The sequence below is a fragment of the Cricetulus griseus genome, assembly GCF_003668045.3.
Source record: "Cricetulus griseus strain 17A/GY chromosome 1 unlocalized genomic scaffold, alternate assembly CriGri-PICRH-1.0 chr1_0, whole genome shotgun sequence".
Taxonomy (NCBI): Eukaryota; Metazoa; Chordata; class Mammalia; order Rodentia; family Cricetidae; genus Cricetulus; species Cricetulus griseus.
The window spans coordinates 263,247,682-263,265,282 of NW_023276806.1; the positions used below are offsets into that span (position 1 = coordinate 263,247,682).

A 17,601-nucleotide genomic window follows, 5' to 3' on the forward strand; every position below is an offset into this window, starting at 1 on the left:
CTGTAGTATAGAAGCTGACTGCTCCTGGCCCCAGTGTCTCAGCACCTGTCACAAGTGCTGCTGCGAACTAAAAGGCAGGGCCAGGTAGTCTGAGGGCTATTTCACAGCTGAGGAACTCCGAAGTACTACCCTGAGTACTTCAGAAAACAAGGCTTCGTGAATGAATCTTGACTACAAGATTCCTTTTTAGGCTAAAACACCTAGCTAGCCACTTTTCATGAATGAGAACACTTCATACATGGTACAAAATGTCCTAGTGCAGTATGTATCTGATCTCTTCCTATAAAGCTGGATAAAAGCTACCCTAAGTTAGCCTGCTTCTATGAATTCAGGGTAAATACTTCTTCAAGGCCCATGAAGGTACTTCGAGTCAAGGTAATGGGTACCCATGGCTGAGGAGGCAGACCTGGACACCTGCAGGTATCCTAGGGTCCTAAGAATGTTCTGGAACCAGAGGGTCCTTTCTTTTGTGCACAGCCCTGAGCAGGAGCAGGTCTAGGCCCCATCTCTCTAGCTGTTGAAGCATCCCTTTGCATCTGGAAGCGGTGGTCTTGTGGAGGACAGCAAGAGCCCCTGACAGGTGCCTGTATGTGTGAGTCTATCTGGGGTGGAGTGGAAGCCTAAGAAAGGACCTTTGTGCCCCTTGTGAGGAACTGTGGGCAGGGCAGAGTAACTTCCAGAACATCTTCTGGACTCGGGATGCTCCTGGCCTTCACCTCTAGACCAACAAAAGGCACACAGCCCTGTGCAAAATGCATGTAACAGGGACACTGTCCCCAGAACCCGGAGACTCTGCTAAGCAGTGGATAATCACAAGGAACAGCCTCCCACAGGGCTGCTGGGGCCGGTATCACAGGCTGCCCACCCGTTGGATGCCTCCTCAGAGAAGCATTTGGTGCAGCAGCTGAGATCGCACGAGCATTCCACACCCTCAGCCCAGCCCACCTGGGACCACTTTTCTTAGGCAGAAGGCACTGTCAGCAACTCCTCAGTAAGATGTGGGCTTACCAGGGTGGATTTGATTCCAACACTTTCAGCTGCTTGGAAAGCCAGGGTGAAGTTCCTTTTCTGTAAGAGAAATTGTGTCAGTGAAATGTACAGACAGCTGAAGATCGTGAAGGACAGACAGTAACCCCTCGTGAGCCTTGACACCCTCCTCTCCAGCCAGCTCCAGCGCTATCTGCTTAGTCTTACCTTACTCAGAGAGTTGCATTCTAGCACAAGGGCCTCAGCTAACAGGATACAGATCCCCAAAAGCTAAAGCACACACCTGCCAAAAGGCTATTCTCCTCTGTGGGATCTCCAAGGGTTTTCTACAGGGCTTGGGATGCCAAAAGGGAAAAGCTGGGGAGCTGAAGAACCAATCTTCTGAGTGGGTTAACTCAACCACAGCTCTGACTAGAAGAATGGATGCCTTGTCATTTCTGAGACTCATGGTGTAGAAGAGGCTGCTAGCAGAAGTACTGGTTACAGGTTACTCAGGCTGGCTGGCATTGCCCTGACTGCTCACGCCACTATCAGCTTTCGATGGCACTTCTTAAAACCCTTGATCCTAAAAGTTGTCACCTACAAAGAACCAACTACTCCCACTGGGAATGGTGTTACATGGGCAATTCTGGGTAGACCAGGGACCAGCTGGCTGAGTGCACACAACCAATTGCAAGGGACTGAGCTGGGACAGGCTGCTGTGCAGCAAGGCTGCAGTGCGTGAGTGAGTAAGGCACCATCCCTAGTTTTGCCTCACCTTATCTTGGCTGTTCAGTTCTTGATAGGGTATGTGGGCTGGGAGATAGGTGTGAAGCAGTGCACAGAAAGCCAGCCCATCGTTCCAGCTGCTGCTGAAGTTCGTGATGTCGATATTCTGAGGGAAAAGAACAAGAGGGATGCAGTGTGAGCTCTGATCTCTTCAGGAAGAATGCAGTGTGAGCTCTGATCTTTGGAGGAATGCCGTGTAAGGAGGACACAGAGGCCCCCCCATTATGTGACCTCGCTCTGGAGGAAGCAGAGCTCGCTGTAGGTCGCCCTGATGATCGACCATCACTAGGCTTTTTATGGGTCGCCCATCCCTCCTACCTACCGGCTGCAGATTGGTGTTCCTGCCTGGTAAGGCCTGAGTCTGAGACATGACTATAAGCTGTTTCACACATGGGAAGGCCTCTCCAAGGCCTGTTGTGGGAACAATACACACAGCCAGATGTGGGTGACAACCACTGAGGTTCCTCATTACTAATTAAAGCATTTCAAAGATTTTCAAACTGGGTATTGCGATACACACCTGTGATCCTAGTATGCAGGTAGATCGTGAGTTCAAAGCCAGCTTGGGACACACAGTCACTGTGAGACTGTTACAAATGCTGGTAACAATGAAGAGACTCCTATCTGCCTGCAAGTTGTATAGGGAGCTACAGAGCTTTAGTTTTAGTGAATAATCTACAACGGAGTGGGCTTTTGCTGCCTTTGAATAATAAGCCAAGCTCCTGAAAGGAAGCCTCACTCACACTCCACTAAGGAACCTAACAACTCGCTTAAGGGAAGGGGATATTAGTAACAGCCAATTCCCATCCTTCCAGCCAGTGTGCATCTCCGAAGTGTGCGCACACATGAGAAGACATGCTCTGTGCAGGGACTGATATGTGCACTGAAGGTAAAAAGCACCCAAATCCACAGCTCCCCAACACCTCTCGCTTCACATGTCAGTTCACTGCGTTCAGAGTCTGCCTCCTGAGGTGAAAGACCAGTTTCACTACAAAAGGCACACTCCCCAGCCTCTGAGAAGTCTCCAGGAACGACAGGTCCCCAGAGGAACACCAATACTGTTCAAAGCTGCACGGAGCTGCAGTTTCACAGGTGACGACGCGCTCACCAGCCTCACTCCTCTGTGTAAAACGACAGATTCTGAAACCATGCGAAAACAAGCCCTGAGCCGGGAGGCTGTGTCCACAATGGCCAGTGTCTACAGATCTAGGTGGTCGCTTCATGGAGCAAGCATGAGGCCATCGGCTTCACCGCCAAGTGCAGTTTCTTGCCCCCGACAGTGCGTGCACACAACACTGCCCGCCCGCCCTCCGGCAGCACCTTTACCAAGCACACCTGGTGAGTGCAGGGTTCCAGAGCAAAGGCTGCTCCCCTCTGACTTCAACACTTTTTCATAAGCTTGTGTGGAGAAGGAAGGCAGATTGCAAAAACAGAAAGATGGCAACCTGACTGCACTTGAGGTGGCCTAAGCTGGTGGTGGCCACCAGGAACTGAAGGGTGCTCCCATACAGTGTTCACTGCTATCACCCTCCCCCTGATGCCTGGGTTTGATCAGAGTCCTCTGTCTTGGTATCATACTGATCAGCTTTCCTGGTCATTCCTTCTTTTCCCTTCCCCTCCCCAAATCTCCATGCCGGCTAATAGCCACCACCCCAAAGGGGTTTTTAATGATGTTCTAGTCACCTTGAAATGAATGGTGCACTAGTTATTGCCCATAGAAGACACTCTCTCCTCAGGTATCAATGTGTGTGAGGTGCAAGTATACACTCGGGCGCAGCTGACTGTCTCTTTACTCATCTGAATCTTAAGAAGCAGACGTCCACAGTAGCCAGCCCCATCCAAGGGACCTGGGAACTGGGAGATAGACGAGACACATGCAGAGATGACAGGGACTGAGCCTTTGTCTCAAACACTACAGAGGAACCATCTAATAAGTCTTGCTTAGCTGGAGTTTTCTGTCACTGTCATTTCTGCAGTGCTGGGATGGGGGGTCCCCACAAATGCTAGGCTAGTGTTCTACCACTGGGCAGCCCCTTGTGGATCAGTCTTAAAGGAGTGTGGTTGCTTGCAGAATTGGTTCTCACTGATGGGTAGCTTGCCCAGATGGTTATCTGGGTAGAGATCCTATGCTCAGAGGAAAGTGCTGCATTTACGGGGTAAGTCCAGACTTCAGCACAGAAGAGACAGGGATGAGGCATTCGAGAGAACGGATGAACGGCATGGCATACAAGGTCCAGAATAAAATGAGCATGGAAGGTCTCCTGTTTACAGGATGCCAAAGACGGAGTCCACTAATGGTACTAAAATGAAAAGAAAAAAAAAAAAAGGAACCCTTTCCATCTTTCCAGGGCTTGCACCTAAGTGACTGGTGCAGAGGCTCCAGCATGGGCTTTGTACGGACAACAGGGCAGGAAGTGTCTGTGACACACAGAGCTCTGTGCAAGACCAGTGGCAGTATCTCACTGGAGGTCACTCACTGCTGGAAAAAGACAAACCCCTTCTTCCTGTGTCGGTGCCCCCTTCTGCTCTCGGGGACAGAAGCAGTTCTCACAGGGTTGTGGACGTGCCTAACTCCACTGCGCCTCACAGCAGAGGCTCCTGCACCTCAGCTGCCTGGCTAAGGCCGCTTCCTCCAGACAAACCCCACCCTGGTGTGGGAGAGGCTGCTACGGTGGCTCCTGAGCCTCCTAGCCCTGCTCTCACCCTCAAAACAGACACAGGATACAGCCCCTGGGCTTGAGCAAGGATCCTGGGATTCTAGGTGACAGGTGATTTGTTTACTTGGTGATAACATTTCAAATAAAAATAAAGCCCAAACCTAGATAATCTGGCTGAGTCTTCAGCTTCCACTCCCCTGGTGGCTGGAGGTAAGCTATTTAGGAGTAAGGTAGTGTGAGTGACTAAGGACTGTGAGGCCATTAAGCACTGAACCCAAAGGAACCCTGAGTACCAGCTTAGCCTCTCCCCAGACCTGCTCTCAAAACACTCAGCAGGGAAGGAATGCCAGGCCTGGACACAGGGGTGCTCCTTGGAAAGTGGGGAGAAGCCTGCAAGCCTGAGGCAGCAGGTCTCCTGCCCCCAGCCGCTCCAGATATTTTACTCTTTTTAATTGTCAGGGCTTAAAGTCTTGCTACTAATAAAATAATGTCAGCTGTATTTACAAAGGTCTGCAAATACTAGGTGGCTTGCAAAGGGAAAAGATTGAAAAAAAAAAAAAAAAAAAGCTCAGTGCTAGAAAAGTCAGGGAGGAAACCCCTGGCCACATGTGAAGCTCTTCACCACATGCTTACTGCAGTACGGCGGTACAATGACAGGACGGGTAAACAGACTGGAGAAGAAATACCAAGTTACCAGAGAGACAGCTTTTCCCTTTATCACCCAATGAAGGTCCAAGTGCCCCACCCTGCTCAGGCTACCACCTTTCCCCAAATTGGACTGTGAGTGGTCTCTAGGCTGCTGGGATGGGTGGGAAAGCCTGGGCCCCTCAGCAAGTCTGTTGCCACCAGGACCAGCTCCTTACTGTTCCCTCAGTCTGTACTCCACAGCATGGCAGGTGCAGCCTGATGTACAAGGCTAAACATTCCCTCTGAGGCCAACAGCAAAGAGAGATGGGCCTGCCTGGGGACCGCTGCTCTATGAAATCTCTGTTACTTTACCTGCCCACAATGGCCAAATAAAATGTCACCCTTCGGTTTTTTTTGACAACTGGTAAAGACTTAAACTTTTTGTGACTCAGAAAAAAACCCAAATCAACACCACTGTGTGAAGCTTGTGGATGGGGGGAGGGCCAGGCCTCACACTTCCTGGACGCATAACTCATAGCAGCTGTGCCCTGGCTTGAGTGAAGTAGATATAGAAATGTCAGTCCACCATGATGACGAATTGCTAAGCCTTTAGGAGACACCTGAAGAGTCCCTGAGTTGTCTATTCACTGTGAGGAAGGCAGAAGCTAAGACACCCAATCTATCATCATTTGCTTCAAAACAGCAAGACTGCACCGCCTCCTCAAGTGCATGTGTTGTCTGCAGGCCTTAAATAAGGCTTTATGAGATCACCATTAAAAAAGAAAAGACACAAAGTGAATGGGTAGGGAAGGGGGAGTGGATCTTATAGGAGGTGTGTGTGTGTGTGTGTGTGTGTGTGTGTGTGTGTGTGTGTGTGTGTGATCAAAACATTGTAGGAATTTTCAAAGAAGTAAACAATGAATAAGGGGCCCAGAGTCCCCCCCCCCCCCAGGAGACAGTGACAACCTCAGGTCCGTGTACGTGGGTGCAGGAGTCATGAGAGAGAATTTGATGAAAGAGAAAATGTAGCTCTGTGGCTGTCCCAATCATACGAAGGATGGTGCGGAGGAGCAGCAAGGAGAAAGGAGGTCTTGGGACCATCCAAAGCTGTGGCCATGCAGGAGAAAAGAACCCTTAATGGGAGAGAAGAGGAACTGCTACTCAGAGGAAGAGAGAAAGATAAGGGCTGTGGTGCAGCTCCGTGGTAGGAACTTTCCTATCATTGCTTGAGGTCCTTCGTGGAATCCTCAGCACCACAAAAATGAATGGAAATGAACAAAAGAGAGCATAACCACTGCAGGGGTGCTGCTCAGAACACTGGAGACACAGCCAGCAATGGCCAATCAAGAGGAGAGCACAGCGCAAAGGCCACAACCTGTAACAACAGTGCCACCCTTTCAGCCACTCTTCCTACAAGACGTTTCGTTCACAGGCTCTATGATGGAGTCTCTAGTTTTTAGAAAGCAGCCTTTGGCGCCCAGGCAAATCCCAATCTTGGAGGACTCTCCCTGGAGGTGCCTCTACACTGCAGATTAAGGAAGGGTCACAGGCTGAGGGTGTCACTTCCCAACTCCTACAGGATAACTGCCGTGCTGGCCAGCCCATCATGTGTTCGTGTGTGTTGGCTCTCTCCTTTAACCACGCAAATCCCAAGGATCAAACTCAGGTCACCAGTCCCAAAGTCATTTTTCTGGAGGAAAAAATGTACACTAATTTCTGTGTAGAATTTCTACTGTTGTAGGCAGCATTGCCAATCTCTTGGCAGGTTCCTAACACCCACATCTGGTGGTTCACAACTACCTGGGCACCTCTGGCTTTCTCTGGCAGTCAGTGAACATGCCCACATGTATACACATAATTAAAATTAAAATAAATCTTGGGGTTGGAGAGATGGCTAAGCTCTTAAGGGCATGCGCTGTTCTTCCAAAGGACCCAAGTTTGGTTCCCAGGGCCCGCATTAGGCCGCTTCCAATTGCCTGTGATTCCAGCCCTCCTGCCTCTGGCCTCCCACCCACACCTGCACTCAAGTGTACATATCCCATACACAGACACACATAATTAAAAACAAAAAGATAAAATAAGTCTTAAAAAAGACATATCTTTAAGAAACGAAACATCAATAAGAAGCAGGGGCTGGGCGAGGCAACACATACCAGCCACAAACCAAAATGCAGTGCCAGTGCTCTGAGGCTGACGCGGGAAGACTGAGTTTGAGGCCAGCCTGGGCAACATGGTGAGACTCCAAATACACACACACACACACACACACACACACACACACACACACACACACACACACACACACACAGAGAGCTAAGAAATACACTAGTAATTATAGTTCCAGTTCTTCAGTGCAGAACTCTTACTTTTGCATTTAGTTTTCACATCAGTTTTGGACTTTTCTAACTAATAGACCAGTTAGTTCTATGTATGGAACATGGCACAGAAACAAGAGTTTTGTGATGTTCGTGAAAAAGGAGTGCTCCTCCTACTGGGTTGCCTCGTCGGACCTGCACACGAGACTTTTTGCCTACTCTTACTATGCCGCAAAGTTTGGTTGATATCACTTGGAGTCCGGCTTGTTTCTGAAGGGAAATGGAGGAGCAGTAGATCTGGGGGAGATGGGATGTGGGGGGGGGACTGGGAAAAGGGGAAGCTGTGGTTAAAGATTTATAAATAAAATGTTAAAAAAGGAAGAAAACAGGAGTATAAGAAAGGTCCAACGAGCATGGTGGCACAGGCCTACGCTCCTAGCATTTAGGAAGCCAAGGCAGAAGGATCTAGAATTTAAGACCAGTTTGGGCTACATAGTGAAACTATGTCTTTAAGAAGCCACAGTTTTGCCTGGCGTTGGTGGCACATGCCTTTAATCCCAGCACTAGGGAGGCAGAGTCAGGTGGAGTTCTGTGAGTTCGAGGCCAGCCTGGTCTTGAGAGCAAGTGCCAGGATAGGCTCCAAAGCTACACAGAGAAACTGACTCGAAAAACAAACAAAACAAAAAACAAAAAACAAAAAAAAAAGAAAGAAAGAAAGAAAGAAAGAAAGAAAGAAAGAAGCCACAGTTTCAGCCAGGAAATGTGTGCTATGGTAGTTTGAAAGAAAATGGCCCCAAGGGAGTGGCAGTATTAGGAAGCCTGGCCTTGTGTCACTGTGTGGTAGGGCTTTGAGATCTCTTCTGCTCAAGCTTCCCTCAGTGGGAATTTCAGAACATTTCCTGTTGCCTGCAAGATGTAGCATTTTCAGGTACTTCACCAGCACCATGTCTGCCTGCACGCCGCCATGCTTGCTGCCAGGATGATAATGAACTGAACCTCTGAAATTCGCCACCTCAGTTAAATGTTTTCCTTGTAAGAGCTGCTGTATCTTCACAGCAACAGAAAGCCTAGCTAAGACATGTGCCGAGTAGAGAAAGTACCTTTTCCTTGGTTAAATGTGATGTTACAGTGACGCTCACCTTGGAGGGCCTGGAGCAGACAAGCCCAGTCCCCTGTACCTTTACTAGGGGATGAGCTCTGTCAATGGCTGTCAGTTGGGCCTGTCTTCCTATTCTCTTGAAAGCACTGGGAGTTTAGGGGGTGGGATATGAAAGCCAAGACGCACAGAAATCTCCATATATATTTAAAATGCCACAAAATACCTAAAACATCCGGACTGGGAAGACGGCTCAATTAGTGAAGTGCTTGCCATGTGAACATGAGGGCCTATGTTAAGGTCCTAGCACCCACACACAAAGCTGGAGGCAGTGGCACATCCTGCAATCCCAGCACCGGGGAGGTAGAGACAGAAGCATCCCAAGGGCGTGCTGACCAGGCAATCTCATCTAACTGCTGAGTCCCAGGCTCAGTGAGAAACCTGTTTCAAAGAGTAATTAAGGAAGACACCTGGCGTAGACCTAGCCTCCATATGCATGTGCACACAGGTACACACAAACACGTACACACACACATAAAAACATTTGAATCTGTCTAAAATTTAATTAAGGGCCACAAAATACACCTCTAAAGACCACATATTCTTTAAATAGCTATTAAAGGTCTGATCTATTTAAGGAAATGCCATTTTATGGGTATCTGGCAAGAAGCCAGAGGGCATGACTCATCTTGCACCATCTACTTCCTTATGCCCTTAGCTATGGAAATCGGAGTCTGCAGACCACACATGGTGCAGCCATCTAACCGGGTTGTGATGAAAAGTGAGAAAGAAACCTAACAGGCAGGAGCCTACCTTCTCACCAGGGGGCAGGGCTTGTAGGTTGTTTGGGAGCCTGAGTATGATATGCTAGGGCATATATAAAAAAAAATTGAAAATAAACTTTTAAAATCCCTCTCCCCAGTGCTGTTAAAAGAAGGCCCAGAGGAGAGATAGGGAGTCCTGTGCCACCATGCCCTTTCCTTCCTGAAACTGACCAAGCTGTTGTAAGTTAGGGGAGAGAAGATAAACCATGAAGTCCAGATGCTGGGACCTCCTGACACAGGTTGAGTATAAACTATCTCCACAGTTGTTTTTAGCACCTGTTTCCCATCTAGGGGCACTACTGGGAAGGCTGTGGAAACCTTAGGAAGTAGGGTCTACCTGGAGGAAGGGGGTCCACTGGAGGTGGACACTTGAGGTGCATTATCCCTGACTCCTTGTTATGCTCTGTGAGCCCTCGTCACCAGGAGAAAACAGCCCTCTCTGCCACACACTCCAGTCACCTGACCTGCTCAAACACATGGGGCCAAGGAGCCATGAAACCATTAGCAAAAATCTTTCCTCCTTAAGTTCCTGTCGGGCAGCCATGGCAGAGCTAAGTCTCCAAGGGCAGGGCCTGGTGTCTAATTATTAGAGACCCTTAATCCTTACTGAACACCACAAACACCTGCCAAGATTTTCAGGTTTTCCTCTACCTGGCTGTGGTAGTTTGTATGTGATTGGCTTCCATAAGCTCACAGGGAGCACTATTAGGAGGTGTGGCCTTGTTGTAGGAAGTATGTCACTGTGGGGGTGGGCTTTGAGTTTTCATATATGTTCAAGATACTGCCCAGTGAGACACCACTTCCTGTGCCTGCAAGATGTAGGACTCTCGGCTACCCTGCCAGCACCATGCCTGCCTACATGCCGCCATGATGATAAGGGACTGAACATCTGAATTGTAAGCACCTCAATGTTTTCCTTTCTAAGAATTGCCATGGTCATGTTATCTCTTCATAGCAATAAAAACCCTAAGACACCAGCTCAACCCTAAAGCTGTTGCTCCAACTGTCTAGAGAAGGTCAGGGCATCGTTTTCTTTAAACCCTTCCTTTAGATGATGTGAGAGAGGACCAAGATCAGGCAGTAAGTACAATGGACACAAGTGTCCAGAACATGCAATCATGAGGACACATCCAGCCCAAAAGCTGGGAAATCAAGGAAGACAATGAACCTGACAGGACTTCCCTGACTAAAACTGGGTCAAACCAACCAAACAGCTGACAAAAATTTCCCTATAAAGAAGTTTTATATTGATGATCTGGTGACTGCTAGAGTTAGAGGGACAGTGTTCAGAAAGAATAAATAGGCATAGCAATGACCAGCTGCAATACCACCGAAAGACGATCATCCCTACTGCACACAGCTTCTGATGGAATGTAACCTGGGATCAGATCTGCCCTCTGGCTCTAACCATCAGTTCACACAAGGGACAAAGCACTGGGATGAGTGAGAAGAATCTATGATGTAGGATACAGCACACACTGACACAGTTCCTCTTATATGAAACCTCAAGGGCAAAAGGAGACAGAGAGACTTTTAAAAAGGACATGCTATCCAAATATAATGTGAAACTTTACAATTCAAGCAAATCAATAATATACTCTGAGCTCCAATGAAATCGAATGGCAAGACGTGGCCTTAGAGTCCTCCAGGTGGAGGAGACTTGGAGGGTCCTAGACATTTGATGGAGAATTGGAAGTATACAACCAAGTGTTTTATTCCCATGACAGACACACCTGCAGCATGACCACAGAAGCAAAACCCACCTGTTTGCCCAAGTGTAAATGGACAAGAACTGAACAGACATTTCTCCACAGGAGATACTTATGAAAAGGCGTTCAACACCACGAGTGTTAGGAAATGAAACTTGGAGTCACCACGAGATGCCACTTCACACCCATTAAGATGGTTGTTATTTAAAAACAGCAAAGGAAGTGCACGCTTGTTACGTGCAAAGCCCTGGGGTTCCAAACCCACCACCAAAACCCAAAGAAAACTGACTGGAGCCACTGAGGAGCCTCACAAGTCCTCAGCCAGCCAAATGTGGACATCTCGTAACTAATGATGGTAACGGCTTAGGAGAACAGAACACAGATGCTCACATAAACACCTGGAGAGCCCCCAAAGGGAAACACTTCAAATACCCACCAACGGGTAAACAGAAGATCGTCTGTCTGTGCAACAGAGTATTTGTCAGCTATATAAAGGAATGATGTGCTGACATTAGAGCATGAGTGAAACTTGACACCAAATGAAACACACAAAAAGTAGATTAGTGGTTGCCAAGTACCAGAAGAAAGGAAAGGAGAGTGACAACTTCCTGTGTGGAAGATTTCCACCTGGAGCTGATGGGAAGTTGCAGAGCTAGGTAGTGGTGATCCAGGCACAGCACTGTAAGCAAAATTAACACTGTGGGATTATCTGTATTTTAAATGGGGAAATGGTAAACTTCATTAAGTGTCCTTTCCCCACAATGTTTTAAATTATCAGACATTCTGGAGTGCTTCATATCCAGTGACTTTGTATGCCAGGTAGAGCCCAGTAGCAAGTAAGTTCTTTGGAATATTTACTAAAGGGTCACATAGCTTAAATGTAGCTGCTTCACGAAGCGATTTATGGGAATGTATTATGGCCCAGCCTTAAGAACTACTTCTTAAAAACAAAACAGCACTATGGGGTAAGTGGCAGAGTATCAAATGGCTTTCTTCACCACTAGGAGACTGAGCAGCCCTGGTACCTCCACAGAAACCTGACACATCATCTCTATGAACAGCTTCTTCAAACCCCAACAGTGAGACTCTGTCCTGGATTTTGAGAGAAACAACCATGTTCAAATAATAACAACATCCCCCAACTGGTTCAAAGCTCCAAGAATGCCTCCGAATATATTGAGGCATCATAAAAAATAAAATATGAGTTATGTTTGGGGGGGGAGACTATGGCTTTCTAACCCCTCCCCCCCATCAAATTAACCTATTTTGAGAGGACAGTTCAGAGTAAGTTAGCAAATATCACCCTAAGAAATGAGGATCCTGTCTTTTGCTGTTTCCCATAAAGCAGGGGACTGGCAATGTTGGCTTCCTGAGAAGTCAGGGTTCCTGGGAAGACAGGAGTGCTTGGCCAAAGCTAGTGGCTGGGCTGCAGCTGATGGCCAACTCAGGGCCCATTGTGAGCAGGCTTATTAGCAAGTTAAGGACCAGTGTTGTGAGCAGGTTTATTAGCAAGTTAATAACTAGTTTCTTAATCACCAAGAAGTAATTCTGACTTCAGAGGGCACTCACAGTTAACTCTCAGACACCTGGTGTGTGCTCTGGGAGGGGCTTGGCGAGGCAAGGTGGGAGGGTAACCGTGTGGGAGCTGTTGCCTGTCCCAAACATGTAAGAGATCAGGCGTATCTAAGGGGAAGAGAAGTAGGCATTATAAAACATCCCTGGAGGCCTTTTTAGGTTTATCCTTAGGGGAGAAAATAGTCAAAGTGTGGGACGTGAATTCTATCAAGACATCTCATGCACCCAATGGTGAGACCTTGTTCAAATACCTTCTCCACAAAGACTCTTCAATCCATGCTAGATTGGATACACCATGTTAGAGTGGATACACCAACCACTCTCTGCTGCAAACCAAGGCAAGTCTTTCATACATATTTGAAAACACCTTCTCAGGAGAATATTGCTGAAAGGGTAAGTGAGGTCAGAGCATCACGAATGTCAGATTCCTTTGGTGGGGCCTTTGATGCTGGTGTCACTTTGCTTTGCTCTAGCTAAAAGACCTTAACACTCATGTGAGTCTCACTTTTCTTACATGCAAATGGCAACAATAAGCAAGTATGAGGACCAACAGGACGGTTGGTAAAGCCAGCAGCTCCTCTTGCTGGAGCTGGGCACACTGTGCCTTCTTTTGCCTTCCTTGCTCCTGACCACAAGACAGTGTTGATTCAACCAAAAACATAGAACAAATGTAAAACCCTGCTTCCCCACCCTCGGGAGAGGCTTCTGGGTACCAAAAGATAGCCACAGTGGTTTCCAATTCCTCTTCTCTAGCCACGCCCGGAGATGAAGAAAGCCTCTATCTATCACAGGGCCCTCACAGTGTACATTCAGAGACTTGCACTTACATGACTTAGCTTCCCAAAGAGACTCTTCAAAAGTGGGTTTCATCCTACCTAAGGACGTAGGCAGAAAATCTGACCCTTTTCTAGTCTTAGCCATGACTTGCTGAATAATATGCAGGCATAAGAAAACACCAAGTGATGTACAAATCCAGAAACAAAGTCCAGAGCATCTGAAAGCACAGACAGGCTGAATATATCCCCAAGACCACAGCATGCTACTAATCAACATACAGTGAGAAGATCTGGACCACTGTGCTGACGGTGAACCCTCCACACACTTGAACACATCACTTCTCTCTTGGAATGCACATTTAGGACGCTTACCTGTCTGCCTCACCCTCACACTGAGATGGCACAGGAGACTTGGAAGGACCACTGGTCTTTCCTGGCATGGCTCTTCCTAGTTCTGAAATGTGGGTAATGCATTTAGCCTGACCCAGCACACCCAGGCTCTCCAAGTGCAGACATCCTGGATGTGAAATGTCTGTGGTCTCACAGGAGCTTGGGAAGGAAATGATCTCAGTTGAAAGAGACACTCTGTGGAGCATGTTCACCTTATGATGAACCTCTTTTGCTGTTTACAGCAGGGACTCTTAAACCTGTGTGTTACTCTGCACACCTACCAAGTAGTTCTGGCAGAAGGAAATGGCAGATGGCAAAACCTCTGAAAAGGTGACAATGTGCTGCTTCCTCTAAGCCCCAAACCCCACAACACACTTTCCTTTACTACAACAGATTGTTAAAGAGAAACCACAGGAGACTTTACTACAGAGGGGATGTAACACATACCAGTGTTATGGTGGACGGAGCTGAGCAGGTCTTAGCAGGGAACATGTACTCCACCACAGTTGCCCTGACTCCATATGTTTCTGATTTTATTTTGCAAATGAGCTCATAGCCAGTTTTTCTTGCTACTTTCTTGATATACAACACAGGATGCAACAACAAGATATAAAGGGTTGAGGACCGTAAGGGAAAACTAAGTACAAAGGGTACACAAAACTCGATGTTGATATAAATAAAAATATTGGCAATGATAAATCTGAGTCATTAAAAACCGGTTATATTATGCCCAGGAAAAAGCATAGTTCTAAAAGGCTTGGAATAATAGTTTCAGAAATAATTTGAAAGTTCCTGAGGACAAAGGTCATGCTCTTGATTACAAGCTGTTCCTACTTGTATTTGGTTACCTCTCCGGCTGATCATGGTTAAGTACACAGTTCATGGTTTAGAACACAAACAGAAACAAGTTCTTCACAAGTTGAGACTCTTGAGACTCTTGAAGGGGTTGGCATTACAGAGATGCTCCTAACAAGCAGGCATAACCCCAAAGTCCCTCTGTCACTCAGCACCAAGACTGAGAGCAACACCTCATCCCACTTAGCACTTAGCTCACAAGGTCACGGCCTTTGTTTTCTCTACACTTAATTTCCTCTGAAGAGTGTGGAGACAAAGCAAAGTGCACTGACACAGTAAAGACTCAAAGCCTATTACCTAGCACCTGCTTCCATACACTGCTTTTCCCCCTTCATCCCTGACAGAGCTGCCATCCTAAACCTGGTGAGACATCCTTCTCTTTGGAAAGGTCTGCGCTCTTTGCTTCACGTTACCCTGTCTCTGATATTATGGGATGTGCTGTATAAATCAGTGTGACCTTACACTCTGTCTTTAAGATGCTTTTAAATCTTTCTATCACACACAATCCTCTCACACACAATCCTCCCCAACTTAAGAGTCCACAGGCTACAAATTTTACCTCTTAAACTACATGTCTTAAACTACATGCATAGATGAACTCAGACCTAAATGTAGAAACTTTCCAGAAAAAGAAGAAACAATTCTTTGAGATCTTGGGTTAGTCAAACATTTATATATAACACCAAAGAATCCATAAAAGAGTTCCATGAAATTTCATAAATGATATGCAGCAGTGCTCAGGAAGCTTGGTGGAAAGACTTATTGTTACAGAAAGAAGCAGGAGAGGTGAAGGGAAAAGAAGAAAGACACAGCAGCAGAAGAAATTAATAACAGTAATAGTAATAATAATGGAAAAAGAATCCCAAGCCAAATAAAGCAGTGCATATCTGCAGCCCTGGCATTTGAGAGGGACACAGGAGATCAATGACAGCTTAACACCAGTCTGGTTTACCCAGCATGTCCCTAGCAGGCCTCACAGGGACACACAGAATTGACCTCAAAACCAAAACAAAAGATTCCCCCCCCTCCCTCCCTCCCTCCTCCCTCCTCCCTCCCTCCCTCCTCCCTCCTCCTCCCTCCCTCTCTCTCTCTCTCTCTCTCTCTCTCTCTCTCTCTCTCCATGTGAAGATGCAAGATGGCAGTTGCAACCTGGGGCATGGACCTCACAAAAATTTGACCACTAAAAATCCTGATCTCACTCCAGATCTTGATTCCAGCTCTTAAAGAATTATTTTTGTTTATTTGTAAATGATACTTTGTTTATCTATGATACTTTGTAAGAGTATCTAAGGTACTTAGGAGTTTAAGTTACAGTAGTAGTAATTGGAAATAACACAAATGCTTCTCAGAAGATGAGCAGACACACTGTGGTACTCCTATAATAACATGGGCTGCTACACAGAAGGGAAATAAATTACTGATATGTACAACAGAACTGATCCTCAAAATAATGTTAAGTGAAAGAGGTGATTCCCACTTTGTAAACTGTTTCCACCTACATCAGATTACAAAAAGGTATAAATGATACGCAGTGACAGCAGATGGACGAGTGCATGGAAATGAGAGGGGAAAGGTGGGACCCAAGGGAGTACAAAGCGCGTGAGGACCTTCATGCACTAACGTGTGTGTCGCCTGTGGTTACAGTCTAACAAGTACATAAATGTCAGAAGTTACTAAATTATAAGCTTATATGTAGCTTACTAGTACTTAGCAATTATGCCTTAATACACCTACTTTTAAAAGGCATTCCAGGTCCACCAACAAGCAACATTCGGGAACTCAGAAATTCTCGAGTTTCATTTTCAGAGCCATGCCAATTGTGTTGATGTGTACCTATATCCCAGGGTCTGGAGACCAAGGTCTCCAGCACAGATGCAGCCCAAGTACCTCTGCTAGAAAGGTGACATCTGGTGAAAGACAATCTGGATGGCTACTGAGGGGCAGGGCTCCCCTCCTCAGGTATTTCAGATACAAGCTACATCTTAGGCTGATGTGCTTCAAAGTCCTGCAGATGCATCCAGACCGAAAATGTGGAATGTTTCCCTAGGCTGTCACTTATTCTCACCTTCATTTTGCTTTACTTCTCCAAACTGCTCCTTCTTGTGAAGTGAAATTTATTTTAAAAAGGAGTATATATAAGGCTGTGTCCAGCCTATGAACATTACTAGCTTCCCGGATGGCTTATATAAGAGAGAGAAGTCTCTCTGGGGCATATCCTGCAGCAATCTTTCTGGACCACATTCTCTTCAGACCTTGTCACAACTCCCTCAAGACGTGCCACCTGTTTCCCTGCCCCCCCCACCCCCAACAGGCATAGCTTCACCACTGCCTGAAAAATGGTGTGGCAGAAAGGACACTACCACCAAGACCAGATAGATCACAGAAGGAGAGATCCTTTTCCTGTCTCTCTCATGACACTTGCCCCTAGAAGGTAAGTATGGCTAGAAGAGGCTATGCACGGAGGCTCTGTCATAGCCATTAGCCACCACCCACCAGTCCTGAGGGAGATGGCCAAGAGATGATTCCAGCCCCAGGCAGTACTGAGCCACCTCTGAGGAAACTAAATGAAGAAGAGATATATCCATTATGCCCCACCCAGACTGCAGAGTGATGAGCTAAACAGATGAAATCATTATCTGAAGCCATTAAGTTCTGGATGGTGCTTGTAGATAAGCAGGCCAGTCTTCTTTCTCTCAGATCTAAAAAGCCCATTCAGAAAAGAACCCTCCTCCTCTTTCCCCCTCCTGACAAAGTCTAATGGCCGTCTGTCCTCTCCATAATTATTTATCAGGAGGTGGTGATCTTTCTAAGCAAGCTGCTCTGACAAATGGAGAAGTTACCCTAAATAGCCAGGATGCCCTCGGGCTAAACTCATTTATAAAATTCAAGGCAATCATGTATATAATGAAACCAACGTGTCAAACTTCAGCTGCTCTGTAGCCACCACACCACTGAGCTAGAGCCCTGAACCAGGTGAAACACAGAGCAAAGGGGACTGACTGCACACACTGGTTTAAATTGA

The 17,601-nt window shown here is 46.8% G+C and overlaps 1 protein-coding gene across 4 annotated transcripts in view; it reads right to left on the reverse strand.

The window, feature by feature from the left end:
- LOC100768534 (cytospin-A) overlaps positions 1 to 17,601 on the reverse strand; it is a 96,381-nt gene that overhangs the window by 2,904 nt on the left and 75,876 nt on the right. For all 4 annotated transcript variants that reach the window (XM_027394199.2, XM_027394198.2, XM_035452037.1 and 1 more), the window contains 2 exons: positions 1,745 to 1,861; positions 1,009 to 1,068 (listed from right to left, as the gene is read on the reverse strand). In XM_027394199.2, coding sequence (XP_027250000.1) covers positions 1,009 to 1,068; positions 1,745 to 1,861 — 177 coding nt within the window. The remainder of the gene's footprint in view (positions 1 to 1,008; positions 1,069 to 1,744; positions 1,862 to 17,601) is intronic.